General features: G+C 38.3%; 1 protein-coding gene across 2 annotated transcripts in view; it reads left to right on the top strand.

The window, feature by feature from the left end:
• The window catches only part of RSRC1 (arginine and serine rich coiled-coil 1), a 155,057-nt gene that overhangs the window by 31,856 nt on the left and 104,391 nt on the right, over positions 1-18,810 (top strand). For both annotated transcript variants that reach the window (XM_062005724.1, XM_062005723.1), the window contains exon 4: positions 2,291-2,461. In XM_062005724.1, the coding sequence (XP_061861708.1) occupies positions 2,291-2,461 (171 nt within the window). The remainder of the gene's footprint in view (positions 1-2,290; positions 2,462-18,810) is intronic.

Below are 18,810 nucleotides of genomic sequence, written 5' to 3'. Positions count from 1 at the left end.
CTAATGTGTCCTGCAGAGATGGCTTCTGTGGAGTAGAACTTAACATTTTTGTTAAGATCTTCACTGTAATATCCCGTTGATAGTCATCTGCCCACCTCACCTGCATGACTGGGACAGGGAACACAAGCTGTATCCGTTATTTTCTGTAATTGTGGAACCCCAAGGATAAAGATCATTAGGGATCACTAGGCTAATGAGTTTCATGGGTGCAAAAGATTACAAATGAAAGAACGGTGACAGCTTCTGTAAAGCAAATGTTGATCAGTTTGTTATTGCTGTTGTAAGTACATTATTAAAGATTTGATGCAACCAGTCTACTTTTCATGTTTAAAAGCTGTTTTTCTGTATATGAGTTACACTTGCCACTCATTCTGCTTACACATGTGAATGAACAGAAGTCTAGGATTTGAGCATTCAGCTGCTCTGAACTCAATTTGCTCGTGTTTGCACCTGTGAAAGGTGCAAAATCTGACATTGGGTTAAAATTTGAGCTGAGAAAGTAAGCTCTCTAGCAATAAGTATTTCAGATTCCTCAGTTATTCCTCTCTGAAGGGCTACACCTTTAAGTTAGGAGAAGCTTTGCATCAAATGAATGATTTGTGTTGCTACAGGGCTTTATGTTGTTGGTTTGGTTTAGGTTGGGTTTTTTTTGATGTTTCTGACTTTGCATCTTAACCTGCTCTGGGGAATCATGGTTAGCTTTCAACAGTGAGTAGGACAGTGATCTGTAAATCTGTGCCTGCTTCGTGATGAAACCAGTGTCTTCGTGCCAACTGAAAAATAGATCCAATGTTCAGAATATCCTTTTAGGTCAAAACTTCCTCTACCCGAGGACTACAGAATGGATGAATCCTTTTTAATTTGTGATGACATAATAAAAATCCATTCTGAGGCAGAAAACGGTCTATAGTTGATAATATGGCACTTAAGTGGTAATGTGATCTGCTGTATTAGTGCTAATAGTGTGAGCCATAATAGGAGATATTGTGTTGCAAGAGATGCCATCTGCGGAGTGAAACGTAACACGCAGGTCCTGACCTCAAGTGCTGCTCTGAAAGGCTGAGTGGCAGAAATAGGCACGTTAACCCCCCTATGCTGGACAAGTTCCAGACTCAATAACAACATTCTTCCTATGTGTAATTTATAGCTTCATCTGGATGTGGTATTTTCTTTTGCTTATTCTATTGTTGAGTTTTTATTAAACAGTTGTTGCCTTTAAATTTGAGTGATCTTTTCTATGTGATTTTTTTTTTTTTTGCTTTTAAAGGCCTTTGGAGTTTTGTGCTCCAAGAGATGCTAAATAACTTTTTAATACTGGTTTGTTTGGCTTTTTTTTAAAGCCTCACCCCTCAGCCATCTCAGTACTTAATGAAAGTTTTCAATGAGGTGCCATCAGAAGTTTATGACGATGTACGTTGTAATAGAAACTAATGCAAACTTGGACTGCTGTTTCCTTAAATGCACACTGTGTTCATGTGCCACCAGCAAAGGTGTCCTGAGCCACGAGGAATTATACACTAAAATACAGAAAATTATCTAAAAGATTTTTTAGGTTCATGTGGAAACATACTGAAATACTTCTTGATCTTATTTTATTCAAGTATATCAATAACTACATACACTTACTACAGAGGAATGGAACTAGCCATGTAGGCACTTGTGCCCAAGAACCAAACATGTGCCCAGACGCTTGCACCTGCGTGTAGTTTCTGGCATTATTGGGTTTGCAGGGTTGGCCTGTTTATAGGTTTTCTGCCAAGTGTGTTTCAAATAAGAATTTGATGTTAAGAAGCTGTGGGCAAGTGTCAGCTTTGCAGATTGAAGACAGGGGTTTGGACATGTCACTTCTGCCTCTTCTGTTTTTTTATTGGAATGTCATTATCATTAGTAATGTATTTAATATGTAAATACAAGCACTTAATAGCAATGGAAAGGTCTTTGATTATTTGCCTGGCTAAATTGATCAGAACTTAAGAATTTGAAGTTTAACTTTCAGGAAAAAAGTTTCCTTCCTTTCCTTCTCCCATAGCTCTAAAGATTACTTTGGTAATAGCAAAGAATAACAAAAGGTAAGTTTACTTAGTTAATGGGTGAATACTGCAGAGTGTGGTTTCACTTCTTTTGCCGCCTTCTGTGTTTTCTTTATCACTTCTGGTTAATTGGCTGGTTTTTGTGTAAAAGTATTAAGATGATTTGAAAATGTATTTAAAATAGTTGGCCTGTATGGCAAATCTAACATGCAGTGAAAAATGTATGACTGCTGAGTTTGAATACTATGGATTTTGTGTAGATCACGATCGAGACCTCGACAACGTTCTTACAGTCGCAGCAGTGAAAGATCCGGTCACAGGAGAACTCACAGCGGGTCTCGTGAGAGAGAGCGGCGTAAAGGCAGGGAGAAGGAGAAAACCAAAGAGAAGGGCAAAGGGAAAGAAAAGGAGATATGTGTCACGAAGCATGGGTAAGTAAAATGACAACCAATGCAACTTTAATAAAAGAGGGAATTATTTGGTGTTGTTTTGCTCTTTCTTTTTGTGGTCAGTTTATAGGACGTGATATTTTATATCAACTAAGTGGAAATTGTTTAAAATCTTTGAATAGTGTGAGCCTCACTATTAAAAAATTCTGGACTGTGAAAACATTTCAGCTAAATGATGGTTTAATACACAATTCCTTCCCCCTTCTTGATTTCATGTGTGCTAAATAACTTTCTTTAATTGATTAATATAAATATTTTTCCAATACATGATAACCACAGTTTAAGGTAAAAATGAGGAGTCTTGCAAAGTATGAAGACTATTTCCTATGCAAAGATGGATTTCATCGTTCACACCCTCCCCCTCTGCCGCTGTTGTCAGAAGTTCATATTGGGCTTCATCTGTGGCCCGCTTTCAGCAGAGGCACTTGCTATGGCTGAATGATGACTGCCTTTCAAAACCTGCTGTCAACCTACTTTCTGCTTGAAATGACTTGGATTGTTGATCTCATTTTCACAGACTTCAGGAAAAGGCAATTTATGTAATTACCTCTGCTTTATGCACCTTGATCTCCTGCAGGCTGTACTGTGACGTTTCTCTTTATTTATGTGATTAGTTTCAAAAAGGAAGACACTAGTGTGTCACCTCATGAACTTCCCTTTGGTGGATTCCCACTGAAATGCTACAGGTGGATTCTGGAGCAGCATCCTCTGGTCACACTGATGGAAGTATCTCATGCTCACCTCTCTGGTTTTATGGCTTGGTAATGTGAGTTATTCTGTCTCTCAGACGTGGTTACCTGCTTGTCCATGATTACAGCATTGATTAAATAAATATTCAGGATTAGCTATTTGCATGTTTTTTTCTCATTTGCAGTACATTGCTTAGGCTGCTGAGAAGTTCACCAGTGGTGTCTTCCATTCATTTTAAGGGATATTTTCCTCTTTTTATTAAACCATATGGTCTGTCTCTCATGGATGTTTTCTGCAGTCAGTAGCATTCAGTGTAAACAGAACTCCAGAGGTGTTTCCAGTATGTCTGATATATCACAAACAAGATCCCTTTTACCCATTTACCTAAGTTCCAATACTTCTAGTAGACTTGAGGAGAAACCTGGATGTTCCAGCCCAAACTGGGAGTGTTGTGTTTTGCTTTGTTTTTTAACTGAAGTAGAAAAGTAGGAACAGGATCTATACTGAGAACATAATGTTTGGTGTGTGAGAGGTTTTCTGGACTTTGTGTAGAAGCACATCTTAAATCACATGGTAGTATATAGCCATGCTTTGTTAGCACAGAGCCAGACTTTTTGTCCTTTGGTAATGAGGATCAATATGGGAGAGCTCTATGGAGGGCACAGCAGTGCCCAGAAGTTTTTTGAAAGCATGCAATTTATATTTTGCTAACTTACAAAATTGCTTATGCTAAATTTGCAAACAAAATGCCCTGTTTGGGTCATATCCAAGGCAGGACAAAGAGTACAAACTGATAATAGAAACACTTTTTGACATCAGTCCATTTTCCTCTGAGCTTAGGTACTGACTGGTAGGCATTCTTTGTACAGGGATTTCTTACTTGGAGCATTATTACACTGTCAAATGAAATGTACCTAGGATGGTGCTGATACAATCTGTGTTTCATAAACTTTTCTGAGGGGGACGATGTGTTTTTTCGTTTTAATCAAATAGTGATCAAAGTGTATCTGTACAGCGAATATGGATCTGAGAAGCTTTATCCCTTTACAGTTATTTGTCATTCTGAAGATCCAGACTCTATCAGCATCACATTATGGTTTCTTAAAGGCTTTGTAAAGCAACTTATTTGAGTACACAGAGAAGGCAGAGCTCTTTGATGCAGTTGCTGTTTGCCATTACTGTGTAATTATTTGTCTACAGAATATTCTGTTACAGACTCCAGTGAGAGTGGATTAGGGACCTGCAGCTTTCCTTAAGCACATGTAGGTAAGAACAGAGAGAGTTGGTGTAGTTTCTCTTTGCTTTATGTGGGCTTCAGGAAAATGAGGCCAAGAAAGATGTTTTACAGTTATATTTTTGTGTGAGGTTTCCTCAAGCCTCCCAAGCTCTCAGCTTTTTTCTCCTCTGTCCTTTTATGCACAAGGCCAAGGAAGCTCACCTGTCCCTTGTTTATTGCTTTATAGGAAGGAGGATGGCACAACACAAACTGAGCAGACCTGTTGCCTGTGTAAATCAGTTGCCTTCTGTCATTTTGTTCTTTGTTTCTGCAGCAGCAGGGAGATTTGATGGTTGATTTGTTGTGTCTGGATGCTCATTTCTGAAGGAAGCACCAAGACAGAATTTTTTCTTTTGGGCCTTTTGGAGTTGGCTGTGGTCAGCCAAAGGTAGCAAGTTGGGTTTACTGGTATTTTTTGAGGGTGTGTGTTATAATTTAGGATTCTTTGTCTTGTAGTGGTGTCAGACATCCCTTTGTGGGTATGGTTAGAATTATAACTCTTATTATAGCTTGCCTCTGCAGCCAAGAGTCTTAGCAGACTGCGACTGATGTCAGTCTGCTGCAGCATGACAGGTTCACTGCCACTGCTGGAGCTTCACTGCCCACCCAGTTGACTTAATACTGGAGTCTGCTCCATTCAGGAAACACTGAAACGATTTGCTCCATCAGCTATCTTCATCAGAGAGACAGTGAACAGAGACAGGTGATGCCTCCTCAAAATGAGGAGTCCTTTCTTAAGTTGGATCTAGTTCAAATAGGAAAAAATGGTACTCCAAGACACATCATGGGCCAGATGAAGTTTTCAGTTTAAATTCATGTGTGTTTAGGAGGCATTTATTGAAAATAGCTATGTTAAAGCTGTAATGAAGATCATCCTAAAGCAAGATTGTGAGAAGACAAAACAGAAATTATCAGGTGCTGGCTGACTTTATAAAACTTTGCATTAAAGAAAGTGCTTCAGTTTGTCAGCACTGCAGGTTATCTGATATAAATAGTAGTGGAATAATAGCTTAATTTGAGACTTGACTTCCTCTGGAGAATCAAAACATCATTTGTGCACTAGTTGAGGAATAAATGATTGTGTTTGTGACTCAAACTCTAATGATAATTTTCTGTGCTTGGCTTGTGTGTTTGTACATGTGGAAGGGAAAGGCTTATGTTTGTTTTTTAAATCAGGGCAACTTTAGGTTCTTTCAAAGTGGATCTTCACAATAAACATCTCAAGAGATATTTTGAGAGTAAAAAATTCTGCCATAGTAATGCAGTCATAGTCCTTAGGCATTTTCCATTTCAGTGAAGATTCTTGAAGGTTGAGCACTGGACTTCATGAATGTTGGAGAAGTGTCAGCTGTTTTGTGGAGACAGGCTGTGTTACAGTCATAGCAAACCAGCTGAACTCTTCTGTTCTTACAATCTGAAATGTTTTAAAGGTTATACTATTTGTTCAGACATTATGAAGAGAGATTGTGCTAACAGCTGCTTTGAATTTGGGTTGGAAGCTCATTTACAGCATCTGACAGTACTTGGTGAAAAAACCTGGCGTTAAGAGCAGTCTATCAAGCTTTGAAGTAGTTTGCACTGACTTAAAAGGTAAAGCAACGTAAATTCAGAAGCATCCCAGCAGCAAAGGAAATGGAATCATTTCTAATGATTAGAGTTTGTTATTCAGAAATTTAAAAAAAAGATTCATCTTTCAAATTATCAGGATTTCCTGTGAAAACTCTTTGCAAAGTGAAGCTGATGACAAGCAAGAAATGTCAATTCCTGCAGCGTCACTTGCTTCCCTTCCATTCTGCAGGTGATCTGAGCTAACTGGTTTGCTTTTGCTGCTTTAGTCTCCATAGTAGTTGTTCTAACTGTGTTCACCCTATTTTTTTGTGTTATTTTGTATTTCTGTTGCAGTGCATGGAAGAAAGAGCTTTATAGCCTGGAAGAGTATCTATCTATATATCTATCTATCTATCTATCTATATATATATATATATAAAATCAATAAATGGTATGACTTTTTCTGAATAACTGTTACCAGAATTTCCAAAGGAAAAGCACTTGCTTGGCCTTACACCCTTTTCTATTCATCCATTCTCCCAGGCCAAGTTTCAAATCCTGTTTCTCTGTAATCACAGTCTCATTCTCTAGTGATGCCCCGTGACTGCAGGGATGATGTTGTGCATGTTATTGCTTTGGACCGTTTATTATATGCCAGAACCCCACCAGTGCTTGTATTTTGTAATTAATACACACAATGGCTGGCTTTCCTGTGCCAATGAAACTAGCTGAGAAGTGATGAACAGAGGTGTCACCACACCTTTGTGGTTTTTACAGAACATGCTGTAACTGCTGATATGTTATGAAGTGTTACAAATCAAATGGAATTGATAAAATAAAGACCAATATACATTTTGTGTTACCCTTTTCTGGTAACTCTGCAAAACTTTATGATATATATGTAGTTGACATCTGGTCTCTAGTTCTTGCCAATCAGTTTTAGTCTAGTGGTTTTCTTTTATTAAATTGTTGTTTAGTTGAAGAAAGCAAAGCTCCAGTGTTCTTTGTTCTGCCAAAGGAGTTTATCAGGTCCTACATTTGGCTGTCCCATTTCCTGTTTTTTTTCTTCTCTTCCTTTCATTTCTTGTTTTCCCTTGCAAAAACAAATCTTATGTGAGGGTATGAACTCTGGCCTAAACCAGACAAAAAATAAGGAGAGGTGATCAGAAAAGATCACTGAATAAAAAAAGAAGAGACTTGTCTTGACATCAAAGGAATGGGACAGGTCGGGTTTAATTTCCAATGGCTTGTCAAGAAGGGAGGTGCAGTTATTGCAGCAGACCCTTGCTGTGTGGTTTTAATTGACTGTGGGAAGATTACTGATGGTCCTCCTGGAATTACAGCAATGTACTTTGTCCTATCAATCTGACTTTAAAAAACAAAAAGCCAAAGAAGTTGTACTAATTTCTAGAGAGAACATACACTTAAAAACAAGATTTGAGCTCAGTCGCTGATGGAGTTCTTTCCACTCCCAAATCTCATCATCTTTTGCATGCTGGAGATCTTCAGATACCAAAACTGAGCAGGGGGATTGGATTAGATGATCTTTAGAGGTCCCTTCCAACCCCTACCGTTCTGTGATTCTGTGAAAACCTTCAAAGATTTGCACTAATGATGATGGAGTTTTCATTACAGAATCCTTTCTGCCTATTAAAAAAGATTCCACTGCAGCAAAACAGGAAAACAAGGTGCTAGATATAGTCTGGAATACTCTAAAAGTATCAACATAAATAACTGTTCCTAACATGTATTCTTCTAAGGTGCTAATAAAGCTGGGAAATACAGATATTTTTAGTCTTTCTAAAAAGAATGGTAGGTAGTTCTGTTAAATCATCGCTTGAGTGACATATGAAACTTGGCATTGAGGCTTGGTTAGAATGGCCACATCATTGCAGGGAGGGGTGAGGCTGGAGTTCTGGCCAGGGATGGGATGTGCTGTGAGGTCCTTGGGCCACATACTTCTGTCACATTCCACAAGGTGGACCTGATGGCTGAATGTAATCACTTGCAGGCTGCTGTGAGAGCTCAATCACTGATGGAGTTCTTTCCACTCCCAAATCCCATCATCTTTTGCATGCTGGAGGTCTTCAGATACAAAAACTGAGCAGGTGGGGTGGACTAGATGATCTTTAGAGGTCCCTTCCAACCCCTACCATTCTGTAATTCTGTGAAAACCTTCAAAAGTGAAGTGGTTTATAGTACCAATTTACTCAAATGCATAATTACACCAATACAGTATTTTTCCAATAGTGTTTTTTTTTGCCAATGAAAGCATTACATTCATCTTCTATTTGTGCTTTTAAAAATTAATTTCATTTAGAACAACTTTCATATGTGTTTCTGTTGACTTCTTGTGTGTGTGTGTGCTGTTGAATTTTGATAGTTAAATTCTTGATTAGCTTAAAAACGTGCAAGTTCTGCTATGGTGAGACGTGCTTTTCATAAGGATCATTGTTCATTGTTGAATTGGAGGGGAGAAAAAGCCTACTAAAAAACTTGTTAGCTTTAAATAACTTTTAGTAGATTTATGGGTTTCACCCAGGCTTCCTTAGTAGCTGAATTTCGGATTGCCTTTTAAAGTATTTTTGACAATTTTTAATGGAATAAATTAAGAGCAGCTTCTCAGTTGTTATGAGAAAAGAAGTGTTGTGCCATTAATCAAACCCGACCACCAGTTTAATTTCGGGTATTTAATAAGGCTATCAATACATTTGTGAATTAATGGTTTCACAGCTTCTTAAATACCTTGTCAGACATTCCAGAGCTGAAGAGTGCGTTTTCCCAATATAGTCTTCATTTTTTCCTCTTAATTCCATATATTAGGTCTTTAAATACTTGCTGAGGTCCCTCTGTCTCGGAGACTTTTGTCAGTGGCATTTAACCGAAGGGATTGCAGAAGTGTATTTTCTGTGCTCAGCCCTGGCAGCGTCCCAGCAGATGCTGCGGATGGGACCTGGATGATAAATGCTTGTTGATGAGCTTTTCAGGGCTTGGCAGAGGATATTAGAAGTAAATTGGGAATATTGGACTTTTCAGAGTTTGACAGCAGTCAGACACTCCTGGAGCTTGTTATGGTTTTCTTTTCCCCTTACCTCTTTCCACACAATGCAGTAGGAAGTAATTTATGGTAATTTTCTCCTATTTGCATATAGGTTATAGAGTTCTGTGGTGCAAAGCACACGCAGAACTCCTTTTAAGTGTCTGTTCAGATCAAAGCAGGCCTGTGTGATAGCTGTTGTCTGACACCAAGCTCTGTGTGGTGTTGTTTTCATTAAACATTTATCACACTTCCAATGTGACAGCAGGCAACTTTGTGCTTGGGTAACATGTTTTCATGCAAAATTTATTGAAAAAGACGAGATGTTGTAAAGAGATCTTGTTGCCTTTCACCAGTGGCGAAGGGTAAATGTTTGATTGGAAGGAAAGATACCTCTAGCACGTTTTGATTGTGCCTTGCACTGATGACTGAAACGCTTGGCTTTGAATAAGCAAGTAAATAGATGTCAAAACTGTTGTTTATTCAAAGAAACCTCCCTGTGGCAGACTGCATGAACACTTCTTCCTTTTGCTTCTACTTGGTTTTAACGACGGTTTATTATGGTCTCATAACAGTGGAATGGGCTAGCATTTGTAAATGAAATGCTGACTTAATTGTAGGGACTAATATACTGAATATTTCAGTAGCTCCCTGCATATCACCAGAAACTCTTGCATTTAAGCCAGTTTGCTGAGAAAGGAATTCTTAGGGTGATCTTCACAGTGTAAATTGCATTTTCTTGACAGAAATAGATAAGATACGATATATAATTGATACCGTATTTAATTCTCTCAGTGATGTATTTTTGTTTTAAAGCATTTCTATTGCAAAAGAAGCTGCTTCCATCCTGAAATCAGAGGGCTTGCCCCTACCCTTAATTAGGGAAAAGTTCTTGGATCCTTGCAGTAATCATAGAATGGTAGGGGTTGGAAGGGACCTTTAGAGATCATCTAGTCCAACCCCCCTGCAGAAGCAGGGTCACCTAGATCAGGTCACACAGGAAGATGTCCAGGCGGATCTTGAAGACCTCCAAGGAAGGAGACTCCACACTCTCCCTGGGTAGTTGGGCCAGGGCTCCCACACCTCAACACTGAAAGAATTTTTTCTTATATTTAAGTGGAACTTTTTGTGTTCCATCTTCATCCAATTACCATGCATTTAAGGAAGTTTACCAACAGGACACATCAAGCAGTTGTGACTACAAGAATTTAACTCGTGTTTCTGTTTCATCACTTTCAGCATTTTTGTGGCCAAGGTACTCAACTTCCATAAGCACACTTGTGGCTCCATAACAAATTCCTCTTGCATGAATGTTCACCAGTGTTTTTACTGACAAGATCTGTAATCCTAAGTTTGTGGTCATGTCATAGTGCAGAAAATTCTGTTGTTTGTTACCAGTGTGTACTTCAGAGCTAGGGACAGTTCATCTCTGCTCTACACAGACATGGTGTTGGCCATTGCTGCTTCTGCTATGTTGTGAGCACTCTCTGCAAGATATTTCACTGGCTGTGTGTGCTACTGCTATTGGAGATTGAGAATAGTTTCCTGTTTTTTCTGGGTGTAAAAAATTAATACCTATTCTTACAGAGTTTGGCTGTTAGAAAATAGTTGCAATGCACAAGGAATCTGCACCTGCTCCTTATTTTTGGGGGGAATCAGATTTTTAAAAAAGCTTTCCTGTATATAAAGATGGGCAACAAATAATTCTGTGGTTTTTTTATCATTGCTTTTCTGTTGCTTTCACAAAAAACTTCTCTTTCTTTATCAGCAAGGCCCTAGAAAAGGATTGTGCCAGAAGGATAAAAAGTAGAGGTAGGAGGTGAGTCTACCATTGCTAATGCCCTTTCTGACTGCTTTCTAACACGATGCTACAGCTTGAATAGGATTTGTGCTACTGCACAAAATTTTCCTAAACCTTCTTTCTTTGCCTAAGGGTTGTGCTGGTGTAGCCATCACAGTATAAGGTTATATGAGAAGGGGGACTTTTTTTAGACCAACCAGTATAAGTTGGGAGAAATGGTCATGCTTTTAAGGATATGAAGCCTTCATCAAGTCTAACACACGCTCAGCAATCATCAAATTCAGGTCAGGAGCAATTCCTTAGGGTGCAACATGTTTATGTTAATCGCTTAGACAATAAGAACGACGAGTAGCTTATCACTTCCCATACTGTCCGTGGTGACAAGAGGTGGCTCTCCAAATCTGTCCCACGTTAGGGTTTATCTGATCCGATTATGCACATACCGGTTCCAAAACATAATCTGTGTAGTTGTTGGCCTAAGGTATTTGTGTTCAATCATCTCTATTAACTTACAAATGGGATTTTGTCACACCGAGACTGATTTTGTTGCTCTAAGACCTTTTCTTTAAAATTTGAGATGACAAAATACATTTATCAAATAGCAGGAATGTGCAAATAGAAATTGATGTGCAGGGTACTCCAACGTTTCTTTAATTTGCAGGGCTCCCAGTTCACTAATTCATGAGTTATTTTTAATTATTTGGATTCTCTTTTGAACTTATTGAAAGAAGGCTTTTATGAGTATAATACAGCAAAAGTCCACTGTCTTCATTTTGTAGATTAAGAGTGCAAGTGAAAAAAATAACATATTTCCTTTTAAAGTTTTGATTCAAAATGTAATGAATAAGAATTGCTTCTGGGCTGAAACCTTGCATGCCATGTTTCAACCTTGGTCATATTTTCATCATTGAGTTATAAATATCCTGGAGTAGGTCCTTCTAATAAACCTATGACAGGTTCTTATTTACAATGGGATGAACAGTGTCACTAGTGAAAATGTTCAAGAGCAGTAGACTCGGTGGCCTTATGTCCATATTCAACACAGTAATTGGGAGAAAAGTTGTAGACTTTCTCTTAAATCTGTGTAAAATCAACAAATGCATTTTGAATGCTGAAACCAAGCTACTTCAGTCATCTTGGAAGATGCTTGTAGGAGAGTTTTCTTTATTCCTTTATCAGGGAGTAAAAATCTTTTCTTAATTAAAGTGGGTTTATTTTCAGTGTCTGGACTAAATTATGAGGACTTTATAACAGCTACTGTCACACTGCTAAGAGGTTGTTATAATAAAGCAGTACTTACTAGTTACAGTAATTTACCTTGGTCTCTTCTGAAGAGCAGCAGAGAATAAGCTTCTAAAATTGTATGAGAAGTTGAGCCCCTTTCTCTGATTTCCTATGGAGCAAGCTTCTGAGGGTCTTTAAGATGTATTATCATGGCAAGGGTGTTATTTATCCAGAAACAAAATAAAACCAAAATGCCCTACTTATTTATTTATTTGTGCCTTTGTTTTGATTTTGCTTTTACTTTTCTTTCTGGTTCTTGCTGTGTTTGTGGGGTTTTTTTTTTTTCCTCCTCCAGCAACATTAATATCTGACTATTATTCTGGTCACAGAGTTTGCTTAAACCAATTGAGGGAGGCACACTGAGTTACACTTTCTTTGACCTTTAGTTTTGAAGAGTGTTCCTGGTTTCTGTTCTTCAGCATCATTTCCACAGAGGCAGACCTGTGTCAGCTGTATCTCCTGTATCATGGAGGAGCTGTGGTGGGTCCTGAGCACTTCGATATGAAAGTTCCTTGGATGGTAATTTACCTACCTTCAGTCCCTATCAGTTAATGACTTCTCATCCTTGAAATGTCAATGTTTTATGAAGTTTATCTGTAGTTTTTCCTTGAGGGAAACCTGGTCTCCTTCAACCAACATTAGAAAATCAGCAGATGAGTGCTGCTCACTTTAACCCCCGCTCACGTTCCTCAGTTCCATGTGACCGTTGTGCCCTTTGCTTGTGTTAGCAAGCAACTGTGCAGTCTGACAACACTACGGATTCTCAGTGGGAGGCAGGGGTGTCTTACCACGACTTAGATGAAAATTGCCTTAAAATAAGCTGTAGGCTGTATAAGGACAACAAAAATCACAGAGTTTAAAAGGGAGAAATGCATGGAAGAAGAAAGCTGAGTCAATGTGACTACATGATAACTCAACTCTTCCTGAAACAACCTTTTGTGTTATTTAATAAATAATTACCAACTGTTGTAAGTAGTAAGAATAACTTCTAGTGTTTATACCTTCTGAATCTGAAGGTAATAGTATGTTATTTATATAATATATAATTGTATTATATTGTGTTTATATTATATATTCTATAATATAAAAATAATGTGTTATTTCTGTCATCAGGAAGTGTCTGTGTCGATATTCCACCCCTTCTGTATCTGACCATCAGGAACTAGTACAGGAAGCTGCTGTACTATGGTGCTTCCCCACAGTGTCTCCCAGTAAGAGCAATCACTAGTTCCTGTTTGTGTTGGGTTCTATCATAAACCTTCATGGAGAGAACAACTGAAAACATCATTAAAATGGAAGCATAGTAGAGTTGTATTAAGATGAAATGCAAACCAAATCCAGCTAGCCAGAATGCAGGATTCAGGCTGTGCTGTTTTAAAACATTTATTTTTATGAGTTCCAAAAAGACTCACCAGATAGAAACGTGAAGTACAACATAACATGGTAGGGAAGCCTTTTGCAGTTGGTGATTTTGTTATTTTGATGCTATGGAAGATATTTAGAGTTCTTTAGTAAAAAATCAAACTTGAATTATTTTGGTATTTTTTTCTTAAAGAAGAAAGAATACCATTATTTCAGATCCCTGCCTTACCTCTCCCCATCCTTGACAGCCTTGTGTGGAAGAACTCCTGTGTTAGACCACCTCATGAAGTGAAAGTCTTAATTAATGACCTCCATAGTTTAAGGTAAAAAGATTACATGTTTTATACCTTTCTTCCAGAAATAATTGTAGTCTGAGGCATCTCATTGTGAAGGAAGAATTCAAATGTTGTCTTTCTATTACTCCTTCCTCAAATATTACATGTATATAGTGCCCCAAAGAATAACTTCATATACCTTCACAGTGTTTACACAGTTTTTGTCACATTTTAGAGCTGCAGCATTAAAAGGAGATGTGACTGGTGCTCCATTCATAACTTGCTGTAGAGCCAAAATCAATAGTGTTAACCATTTTAATAATTCTTAAAATTCCATATTTTATTTGGATTTCTGCAGTCAGTATCTCAGGGGGAAACACAAATGGGAACAGATCTTCCAGACAGATGCCCTGGTGCTCTTTAATCTCTTTTAAACACAGAAGTGAAATCGTATGGATAGATATTGTAGTAGTGGTTGATCCTGTTGCAATGCATCACAACAATTGTTTGTATTTTGTCTTTCTAGTTTTAAGGTTTATTCCATCAGTAGTTGAATGATGGTTGTTTTGCTCACTCTATAGGCAGAAGGGGCATTTTGACGCGCAGCAAGATTCTGGTTGAACAGCAATGCCACGTTATGGCTTTTCTGAGCCTTTCCTGAAGTGGACATGTTCACAGATGTTTATTTCTCAGAACCACATGCTTTTCAAAGTGGTGCTAAACCTCATGGACACAAAGAAAACCTGGTGTTTACATTGGCTGAGATCTGCTTGTACCTCTGAGAACAGAACCAAATGGGAGAGCAGTTTCTGTCTACATAATGGATTTGTCAGGAAGCCTGTTCATTCTCATACTGATGCTGGTCATTTTCAGGGACAGGTGTCTTCATGCACCTTCATGAGTTGTCTTGATAGAATTCTCCTCTAGAAATGTATAGATAGCACATACTTAGTTCTCATTCATGAGTTTACAAAAGGTTAAATGTTGCTGTCATGAAGATCATGAACAATAGTGGTTTTGCAGTTATTATATATAGCAAAATGTTTAAAGGATGGTACCTGCTGATAATAAATACTTCCTATTACTGCCCTCAGACTCCAAATATTGAAGTAACCGAAGAAGTCACCTTGTACTCTCAGCAGTTCTTTGAGATCTGTTGTATGCAGACAGATGGCATAACTTGCCCTTTCAGAACTCTTGGTTTCTGCTGGAAAAGGAACTGAGTAGTTTGCACTCCTTCCCATCCAGATGCTCAAGAGAAAGATTCATGGCAGTGTCCAGAGCACAGGGTGCTAATGGTACACAGGAGCATTTTAAGGATGGTAGAAAAATGAGTTGACTAGCTGTGCTGGCAGACAATGTTCAGGTGTTGGAAACCAGAAGGAAGCAGCCAAAAGGCCAGATGAGGACAATTTCCTTTACAGTAAGTCAGCCAAAGGGTAATGGTAAGCAGAGCAAGGGTTTCCCCCTGAAAAGGACACAGAGCAAGGGTTTCCCCCTGAAAAGGACAGAGACGTCCATATGCCCAGAGTAGCTCTAAGGTCACTTGCCTTTGACCTAAATTTGTTGCTATTGTCGTCTGAGCTGTGTTGGCCTTGTTTTTCTTTTTGTTTGCTAAAAGTCCCCTTTTAAGACTAAAAAGGATGGCCATTTATTTAATGGGCTGTGACATTGAGACAGCAGCATATGGTATGATTTCCTTTCACTACCCAGACGGCTGTAAAAAGCCAGTGGGGACAGTACACGTGTGTAAGCTGTGGAGCACGGCCGTGCAGAAGATGTCAGAGAACCACCGACTCTAGAAAATAAATGGTTTTGATGCCTGAAGTAACCGTTTCATTTTCATTCATCAAGTACTTTTTGTGCTTGGTACAGAAATAGAAACTTTGTGTTCAAGTGCTGTAGTTCAGGCTGTCAGAGACGCCTGCTAAATTCCCCTCCCTGCTAAATTCGTGTGCTGTGCTGAGGGAATTATATTTCTCCATATTTACAGAAATAGGGTTTGGAATGCATTTGAAGGCAATATCTTCAAAGACACACATTCTTTTAAGCTGTTTAAAATTTCCAAAAGTATCTGGTCCTTAAAGTGCCAACCACCATGATTGTCCCTTTATAACTATATAATTTGCATTATCTTGGGTTTTTAAATGGAATAATTCCTCAAATACAGAGTATTCTTCCTGAGTATTCTTTCCTTTGCCCACACGTACAGACACACATTCTGAATGTAAACATGTCATTCTTTTTTTTGACCAAGACACCTTGCACTTCAAGAGCAGCTGACTATTGTTTTAATGGCCTCTCTTAATCTGTGCATGAGGAATCCAAACTGAATGATACGGAGCTGTGAAAATCCAGTTAGTGTGAGCTGTAATCTCTTTACTGGGTTTAAGTAGTTAGAGTGGCATTCAGACACCCTGCAGATACTGAACTGCAGAGATACAGTAATCACCTAACCATGTACCCAGTGTCTTGCTATCATGGAACTAAAGCAGAGATGTCCCTCGCAATCGTTTAGGTAAAACCCAAACCAAACACAACAAACACTGCCTATTCTGAGCAAGCAAGCAAGAGGCAAGAAAAAAACCCACCCAAAAGACATGCTGTTTTAAGGTAACATGTAATTTCACGTTAAAATATCAAACTCTTTGTTTCTCCTTGTTTTTTGCTTTTTCTGAAGTGGGACTTACGTGCTGTGGACATGAAAAACCACCTATTTCTTTTGATTAGGAAGGGAAGGAGGAACATCTTTGAAGAAAGTATTTCTGATACCAATCTGATTTGGGACTTTTCTGTCATTATTTGGAATTATAATTTGAAAAAATTAAGTAATGTAAATTGTTGAATGAAGTAAAAGAGTTCAGGAACATCAGTGCAGTAACAGCTTTTGGCAAAGAAATATTTTAATGAATGTATCAAAAGACACTATTTGCATGACTGAGGATTGCTTTATGAAAAGGTGAAAGACAAAACTGTTGTAGACTTTGGCAAATGTGATTCCTGTGGTCTGTTATGTATGTTTAGAAAACTGCAAAGACTGTAAATTTACTTTCAGGCTCTGGTTTCATCCTTGACATCTCCTGGCTCTGTGTTGGGCAGAATGCTCGTACTCAATAGTGGTAGTGATCCATTCTCTTCCCTGTCCTTTCTCCTCCTGTGTCCCCACGCTGTGTGTGTAGACAAGAGTTGTGTTTGGAGATCTGTTTGGTCCTTTTTGTTACTGTAGAAGTTTTAGTCATTGTTACTGAGTAAAAGAGGAAACAGTAAAAATACAGGTGAGTGTAGATAAATGAACGCTGTAATAGTCCTACAGGATGTTTCTCAATTCAAGGCAGAGCTTGTGACACATTAAGGCTGTTACTAGTATTCTCAGGCCTTCTGTTGTAGGAGACTGTCCAACCTGAATTCTGAGCATATCTGAGTCTTATTCTTGTGAAAGAATTCAGAATATAACAGGTACACATCTTCAGTTCTGCAGCAGAATCTGTCAACACGTTGTGTGTAGTATCTTCAGCCTGTACCACATTTTATTGTGACAAGACTTCAGCATCATCTTGGCTTCATCTCTTTTTTTTCATAGTTTATTACAATGTCATTGGTAACCTGATGGATTGAAGTTTTTCTGGAAGAAAAATATGGGAATCATTTCCACTTCAGGCATCATTTTTTCCATGTACTATTGAAAGCAACATCTTTAGAGATCCATGAAGAACAAGACTGGCTTATGCTTCGAGTGACTTTTAGAGTACAAATGGGGAGACCCAGAGGAAGCATGTTAGATATGCTGGTGATTCTCCTGGATTCTGGCTTGCTCCTCATCTGCTTCCAGCAGCTGAAGTTCTTGTAAGACAAGGCCTATTTAATGGTGAATTATGTTGGGAATGACTTTTTCCCAGACTGAAATTGAAAATGCAAGATCAGTCCATTCTCTCAAAATGGATTAAGGAATTGATTGGGAAGGTCTGACTTTGCTGCTCAGATCAGAATGTTTTTGAGGCTGCTTAATGGGATCATGCTGTGTCAAAGAGGGAAAAGGGTTTTTTCCATTGATTCTTGTCAGGTGGGCATTGCTCTGTGCTTTGAAAAAGAGTAAAGAAAATACACACAATGGATTTATAGGAAAGTGTTTAGCAGAGTGTGATGGGGAACGCTTCCTGTACCTCTGTGGGGGCAGGAGGAGTGGGAAGGCTTCATAGATCTGTCTCTGCCATCTCCTATTTTCCTTTTTATTCCCTATATGTTAAATAGCATTTTAAAACCCTCATATGGCACAATTTCTATATGAAATTTTAGATAATGTTGCAGAATCGGTTTTTACTTGGAGTGAATTTATGGCAGGTTCTCTGTAAGTCAGGAGCACGAAGATGGAAGAGAAGGTAGGGACTTGTATGTAATAGAAGACATTAAATCTTATTTAAAAGGTCAAGTGTGTTGTGTATAGAGCAGGACAAGAGATTGAAACCCACCAATTAATTTGTTTAAAAAACCAAAACATGCTTTTAGGCCCCAGAGCCTGTTGAAAGCAATTTCCATTAACTTTAAAGGTTACCTAGTAGAACTCTCCATTAATTGGAAACATTGGAGGTTTTTCTTGCTAATTTTCAGTAAATTACAGATTGAAAAGCAGAAGTTATACATGAAAAAAAAATCACAGAACCTCTGTGTTGAATGTTCCATGTTGCAGCATGTTAAGAGCTTTAAAATGTTTTACTCTTATCACCAACTTTTCTCAGTTGTTTTTACCTTTCCATTATTTAGAAGACTGGACTGACATATTTTAGCTCTTATTGCTGCACTGAAACTCTCACTGTTTGGCAACTTTTCCTTGCAGTGAACTTTGGCTTTCATTTTTTTTTTTCATGGGCATGATACAGAAAGGAAAGCAGAAAAGAACACAAGCAGCAAAAAATTCTGTGCTCCATCCTACTCATCTTGTGTGTCCATCAGTAACTTTTTTCTTCTTCTGTTTTAATAAATATGCTATTTTTGTCCTCTTTTTTAGGCATTCCAGCTATAATAACTCATGGATTTGCTGGATGTCTAGATCTAGATGTTCAA

Source organism: Colius striatus, chromosome 12 (assembly GCF_028858725.1).
Source record: "Colius striatus isolate bColStr4 chromosome 12, bColStr4.1.hap1, whole genome shotgun sequence".
Classification (NCBI taxonomy): Eukaryota; Metazoa; Chordata; class Aves; order Coliiformes; family Coliidae; genus Colius; species Colius striatus.
The sequence above is the reverse complement of the archived record's forward strand: the minus strand, read 5'-3'. Positions and strand labels throughout refer to the sequence as shown.